Source organism: Aythya fuligula, chromosome 25, assembly GCF_009819795.1.
Source record: "Aythya fuligula isolate bAytFul2 chromosome 25, bAytFul2.pri, whole genome shotgun sequence".
Lineage (NCBI taxonomy): Eukaryota > Metazoa > Chordata > Aves > Anseriformes > Anatidae > Aythya > Aythya fuligula.
This window is the reverse complement of record NC_045583.1, coordinates 6,557,492-6,564,890: the sequence shown is the minus strand read 5'-3', so window position 1 is coordinate 6,564,890 and position 7,399 is coordinate 6,557,492. Positions and strand designations below refer to the sequence as shown.

At 42.0% G+C, this 7,399-nt stretch overlaps 1 protein-coding gene across 1 annotated transcript; it reads right to left on the bottom strand.

Moving 5' to 3' along the window:
- SRSF3 (serine and arginine rich splicing factor 3) lies at window positions 1-5,843 on the bottom strand. The gene is made up of 6 exons (XM_032203209.1): window positions 5,749-5,843; window positions 4,735-4,942; window positions 4,060-4,194; window positions 1,870-1,908; window positions 1,099-1,185; window positions 1-847 (listed from the first exon to the last, which is right to left on the bottom strand). Exons 2-6 carry the CDS (start codon window positions 4,938-4,940, stop codon window positions 820-822), a joined length of 495 nt encoding a protein of 164 aa, XP_032059100.1. The 5' UTR covers window positions 4,941-4,942; window positions 5,749-5,843; the 3' UTR covers window positions 1-819.
- Between the last annotated feature and the right edge of the window lie 1,556 nt (window positions 5,844-7,399).

Below are 7,399 nucleotides of genomic sequence, written 5' to 3'. Positions count from 1 at the left end.
TTGTAACCAAAACTTTAATCCCAAGGATCTCACAAAAAGACATTTTACAAGTGACATGAAAATTCTTGTACAGTAAAGAAATGTTTAATTCATAACTTTTACAATGTACCATTACACATTCAACACATCCACTCCAGGTGTCAGTTCTGTGGTACATTTGGTCTATTCAGAGATTCTGGAACAGACAGTCAAGCTATCATCTATTTAAGAAGTACTCTAGTCATATGAGGTACAAAATTAACTGACCCTACAGCTAAAAGTTTATATGTCATATTATAAAGTAGCTCAGTTCCAGATAATTGGAAGTTGGAACTAAAACCTCTGGATAAAACTGCAGCTCAGACATTCCCTTTACATGCCACTGGCTCAACATTATTACTTCTGAGAACTGTACTATGAAGCATCTACACCTTGTTCTACACAAACACCAATCACAGCCATCATTCTGCAAACATCTTCATTGCATGCTTCCTTCCACAAGCTGAACCCCAACAAAATACACTGCAGAATGTCAAGACCAGAAACATTCTATCTGTGCAGGACTGATTACCATTCAAAAACAAACAAAAACTTATGTATAAGGGTACATTGTAAAAACTGATTAATAATACAAATCATATGATCTGCTTAGAACCATATACAGATTCACATCTTTACATTTGCCACCTGTTACAAGATACAATGAACAAAGCAAGTTCAACAGCTAAAACATTTTAAAAATGCACCAAGCTTTATGAAGTTTCAAAACAAAACAATGTTCTGTACATACTCCTGTCCTCAGATCTAATGACTTCCTGTACACAGCTCCTCCTTTAAGTCTTATTTCCTCTCATTTGACCTAGAGCGACTAAAGAAAAAAATATATTAGTTACCGAGTGCCAACAGCAGCAATATTTTGTTCCAAACCTCCCAGCCCAATTGAGTGCATTACAGATAAGCGTTTTAAAATACTGTTCTATTTATTAAAACATAGCATTTAATTCAAGGTAAAAACCCCCAGACTAACTCCACCACAACTTACCTTAGTATTACTAAGACAGGGAAACAGATCCATTTTTACTGATCTACTCAAAAAGCCTACTATACAACTCATCCTACCTGCGAGACCTGGAAAAGGAACGAGAAGGCTTGTGATTCCTCTCCCGTGAGAGTGATCTCTCTCTTCTTCTGTCTCTGGAGAGGGACCTGTTGGAGATTACAAGACAAGGTGATTGTAGCATCAAAACAAAGCTGAACTAGGTAGTTACACAGCTACCTCAAGACATTCCCTTTAGGAAGTTACAGTTTTCAACTATTCATCCAGGGAAAACCTTTCAAAGTTTACTGTATTGCACAAGCCAATTATTCTTACAATGTAGATGAAGCTGTTGTTTACAAGTTATTCCTTTGCAGCAGTTTAAACCTGTTCAGTCAGTTACACTGCCACAGCATAACTGACAGGGTATCAATATATACTTAAAAATCCTTTATCCTAATGCACAATCCCACACCACAGAAAAAAATGCACAAACTGTGTCACTAGTCTGTCTCTTGCTTATCACCTGTACTTGTGGCTTACAGCACCCAGAGAACTATGTTATCAACACTGAAACTTCATAAGAAACATAAGGGATGCTGGAAAACTGCATGACATGAAAACTCACTACTGCCGTTCTTAATATACTTTGATAACCCTGGCATCTCACATAGCTATGTAATCATATTAACTCTAGGCAAGCAATGACAGTACCAAAACACATTTTTCTCATATATTGAGTTAACGTCTATTTTGAAATCTATTAATTAATACAATCCAAACACTTCTGTTTGTTTCTTTTTAAATCCCTTGGACAAAGTGGTCCAATACTTAGTAATTGATGCTATGCATACCTGCTGCGGCTACGAGAAAAGCTTCTCCTTCGTGGTGATCTAGAACCGTAAAAAGAAATGTGAGGCTTTTTATCAATTCTTTTAGCATTTATAGGGTGAGGCATTTCCCAACTTGTCAAACTCACTGTTGGGCCCTGGGAACGTGCCAAGAATAACTGGCATCCATCATCCAGTAAAAGGCATGGAAAGATTAAGCAGTAAAACAAAGCTCAGTGTGAACAGCACATTTCCAACCACGATTTCACTTTAACTAAGAATGCTTCATAGCAGAGTTGTCCAATGCAACACTTCCATTTCAACTAAATACACTGCCCAGAACACCACACCAAAGTCCCACAAGTGGTTCCAAAAAAATAGCACAGACCAAATGTTTTGGAACCCATGCAAGCCAAAAAGGTCCATGACAAGACATAAGAAATATCAAGTGGAAAAAGTGAAAATGCGCTCAGTGTAAAATATTGATAACGCCATTAAGTGCTACATTAGAACTGCATATTTGTGATTGTCATTTTAATGCCATAGTGTGTTTAGACTATTTTCTCTTTTTAAAAAAACTTAGCTCGGCCAGTTTCATCCCAAAAAAGTAATTGTTTTAAGTTCTGAAAACTGTTAGTAAAACGATTTAAAGGTGATAGGATTTTTTTGGCAAGGAAAAGCTAGTTTGTTAGAGCTTTATTAAAATTTAGTTGACATCTCACATGCAAATATACTGGGTTTTACATTATTCACAAGTGTAAGAGTTTCCATATCACCCTTAAAAGTTTTCTCAAGCAACATATGTACGTTTACCATTCAATTAGCACAGCCAGCCTTTGATTGAGAAAAGTAATTACTTATAAGCCGCTTACTCCTTATTTTAACCAGCAGTAAACTGTATAAGCAGGAAAAAACTACTAGTTTTTGTTTCAAACAAGCTAGAAATGGTGAGGTGAGGCTGCCGGACTGACTGCCAAGAAGAATTTGCTGAAAAGGTTTTGCCAGATGTTGCGTTGTATTTAGTTGGTTGGCGAAGGGGGTGTTGTGGATTTTTCCTGCTTTTTTGTTAGCCGAAGGCTGCTGCTGTAGTTGTTGTGAAGACATTTGGTAAATAAACAGCTGAGCTGATTGGCCGGGAATGTGTGGGCGGTCGAGGTGGCTGCTGCCGATTTGGTTAAGGTTGGAGAGAAGGCTGAGAGAAAACAGCATGCTCGGGAACCAAAGGGCGGTGCAACCTGACGACTGGCCATGCCTGGGTCATGTGAAACGACACCAGCCAAGCTGAATGGGGCGCGCTGGTCACATGACGCTGAAAGGGCTAGTTGACTGGCTAATGCAGACTCAGAGGGTGGTGAGAAGAGACATGATGGTGACTCTGTAACGGGTTCATTTTTATTAATAGATGGACCAAAAAGCATAAAAAAATGAAAAACAAGCCATCAGTACAACCATCTATTAGCTAACAAATATTCCTAATGTGTTATTTTTCAACAGCAAAAGGGTAAGCTTGAAAATCTGACTTGTGAGGACTTCACTCACCTGCAACAGGTAAATTCAGTCCTGTAAAAACCACGTTGCAGACTTAACCACCAGACAATCTAGTCTGGGTCCAAGAATGCGTCAGTTACCAGAAATCCTGCTGTATTTTAGAGCTGAGTTTGCAAACCTCAAGTGACAGAATTGTCACATGATGCTTTAATTTCAAACTGATGCAAAAGTGTAAAGATTCTAGATGTTTAGAGCAACTGTTACTTGATCTATTATTAAACAGCTGCCTATTTACAAAGTATTTAAACTGCGCAAACAAAGTGGAGAAACACATCTGCATGAAAATGCTTTGCTGTATGTCATGTTTTGCCATTATGGAATAAAAGAAAGGAACAACCTAAGTTGAAGTATGGGGAAGAAAGGGAAAGTGTGACTAGAAGATGAGCAGATTTTAGAAGGAACGAGGACAAATCCAGGACAAAGGGCGCTGACTATCAACTTGCATAGTGAACCTAAGGACAAAAGCCAACATTCAACACAACTTATGTTCACCTTGATTTTGTTCCCTCCCCCCCCCCCTTTTTTTTTTTTTTAAGCATTTGGCATCTCCAAATTGTGATAAGATAGATGAATGTTATCCATTTACATGCTTTTAAATGCCTGCTTCTATGATGCTAAGTGGTAACAATGCCAACAGCTCTATGAGTGTACTTTGACCTAGGGTACCTGCGACGTGGAGGAGGACTTCTTCTGCGATAGTCATCTCGAGGACGTCTGCCCCAGGATGGAGGTGGACCACGGTTCCGACTCCGTTTTTCACCATTGGAGAGCTCAACTCTGACACGACACCCACAGAGGGTTCTGGGAAAAGAGGTTGACATTGGTTACATTTCCAGGGACAGCTCTATCTAAAAAAACACCTAGAAAGTCAGAGGGGAAAAACAAATAGAAAACGCAGGTTAAAAGCATTCTGTATATACGCATTAGCCAAGTATGCAGGATACAGAGTCTACAAAGGTAGCTACAGCTAAAGAGACAAAAGGTCTAGCCAATTCTGAAAGCTCACTGTGCTATTAAGGCAGAGAAGAAACTAGAAAGTGCCTCTCTGAACAGTTTTGCCTCTTTACTGGACAACCATCTCAAATTTAACTAACGCAGACCACCAAGTCCAAGTCATGTCTAACTTAAGAGTTCCTTTCTAAAATATAAAACTAATTGTCCCAATGCTATTTCTGCACTATCAAATAAAATTACCCTTGTATCACTCCACAAATAAATACTGCATAACAGATGCGTCAAGCACTTGGTTGCCATTTGAAGCTTCCCCATTTTAAACTACCATACACCACAATTTTTCTTATTTTCATTAGGCAAACCAAACACACAAGAAGCACATTTTACCTTCCATCTAGTTCTCTTACTGCATCAGCTGCATCTCGTGGATCTTCAAATTCCACAAAGGCAAAACCAGGAGGATTTCTTGCCACCCATACACTGCGCAGTGGTCCATAGTAGCCAAAAGCTCGCTCTAGCTCAGTTTTGTTGCCATTGTTTCCAAGGTTACCCACATAAACCTTGCAGTCCAGCGGACAAGAGTCACGATGCATTGCTAAAAAAAAAGGAAAAAAGAAAAAAACTCACATATACTTAACAACCAGGAAGCATTTATTCATCTGCAGGAGAAACAACACAGTGAGTTGCTTTCCTTAAAGTTTCAACAATGACATAATCTGGTAGAATAGAAACATCAGCCTCTGCGAACATGATGGGTTAAGGCATGTTTAAAAGCAAGTAAAGAAGGTATCTGGTATATCATAATTGTGACCGAAGTTTACCATTACGGGGATTTTTGTTTAATTCTGTGGTCCCCTACTACGAAAAGAAATGTTTCTCCGCGCCCCCTTCTTCAGCACCGAGGGCAGGACCTGCAGGGGGAGCGCTGCGCTGGAGCAGTGCTCCATTGTTCTCCGAGCAGGAGCCGGGGGAAGCTACACATGCCGGGGCGAGAAGCAGCACCATTCGCGGCAAAGGCCACGCTGAGAGGCCTCGCCGGATGCCGCTTTAGCGTCTCTTCAGCGCTGTGTATGCGGCGTAGGGAAACAGCGCTCCGTCGGAGCGGGCGGGACGGCGCCACACCACCCCCACGGCGCTTCCCGCCTAGCCACACCTCGCCTCACTGGCCGCAGCCGCGGAAAAAGGGCGGCAGGCGGCCTCTCCAAGGCGATCCGTAGCCTACCCGCCTTCTCCCCGCCCGGCTGTCCTCAGCGCAGCGGCAGGCACCGCCCGCGGCCCAGCTTTACAAAATGGCGGCGGCTCTTTGTTTGCCGCCACCGGGCCCCGCAGCTTTCGCCCGCCCTGCCGGAGACGGGACCGCGGGTCCGCTCCCACCCCGCCCTCCGAGGTGAAGGTCCTCACCGATGCTAAGAGGGAGGGCGCGCGAAGGGAGCCCGCGCTAAATTCGTAGCCGACTCGACCCTCAACGAAACTCCCGTTCCGCTTTTCCTCACTGGACAAAATGGCGGCTGGCGGACGCCCCGCCCGTCCTTATATACAGGCAGTCCCTTCCACGTGACACCGCCCAGAGACAAATCAGAAGGCGCAGTTACGCTGATTGACAGGTCGCCTTGTCCCACCCTCTCCCAACGCACCTATTCCCGCCGCTGCCCAGGCCCATATGGCGGCCCGCGGCTTCTCCTCAGCTCCCGGAACTCGCAAACCGGTGCCCGCCCCTCTTGTCGAGGCCTTCCTCTCTTCTCGCCCCCAAATTTCGCTTTAGAAACTGATTATCGAGGGAAGACTTATCTTTACCCGATAAATAAGGAAAGGCAACGGACTCAGGCTATTTTGTTGGCTAAAAAGAAAAAAATTTTTTTTTCCTGATTGCACTCAGACCCAGGTGGGATTTGTTCGATGTTTAAGTCATGCTTTTTACTATTGTCCCCTAATCATTAGGGTTTTATGCTCAGAAAAGCTTCAGTTCACTAATAGCCCTTTCTCACCAACTTTAAATAAAAAAAAGGCTTTAAATAAATGCATTGAGCAAACCAGTGTTGAACCATACTTTTCGGTAAACCTTATTCTGTCTACTGAAGCACAAAAGAGAAGTGACTTATTGAACCTGCTTTGGCAGGGGGGTTAGACTCGACTATCTTTCGCGGTCCCTTCCAACCCCTTCAATTCTGTGATTCTGTTATTTAGCACTCAGCAGAAAATTAGAGGATTTGAACCAAGGAATTCTGGTTACTAAGGGTATCAGTGGTGTTGATGTGCTTTATTGAATTCATGCATGTAGCTAAGACACATAACATGAGTTTTAATACGAGTTAAATAACTTGCTCCACAGGGGCTTTCTTTGGATAACACACCTCTTGTTTTGGGCTATTAGATAATACGAGGAACCCAACCAGAACTGTTTCTGCAATAACTTCCCAAGGCTGTCACTTCCCAGCCATTTCTGTAGGTTGCATTTAATCCAGATTTGACAACCTTTTCTACTTGGTCCAAACAAGACAAATTTATCTGGCACTAGTGCAGTTAACAGGACTTTGAGTAATGATAAGTGTAATAAGGCTTTCTGAATGCAAACTAATGCATATGCACTGTGTTTTCCAAGCAAGACTTTTGCAGTCCTCAGTCTACTAGACTTGTACCAGCATATAAAAAATAGTTGGATTAAGGACGAACAGCAAGTTTAATCACTTGGATTTCCAGAAATCTTTTAACAGCATCCCTCATTAGTTTTAAGAACCTTTTATCACTAAAATGCTTCAAAGGGTCAAAACTGGCTGGGGGGGGCTGAGGGAGGAGGTGTACTGGGGGGGGGGAGAGGAATTGGGGGGGATAGGACAAAACAACACAGAGAAGAGGGAACAGAAAAACAACAAGAAATCTGAGGTAATTGATTCTCTAAAATATATTTGTCATGTATAGTTATCACTTCATTTTAAAGACATCTAATGCATTATAACTGAAATTAGCTGATTGTTAATTTCCTGATATGGTACAAACGAAATAATTCTAAGCTTACTTGCTGCTGTTCACTTTAAAGACTTCTTCGAGATGCTGA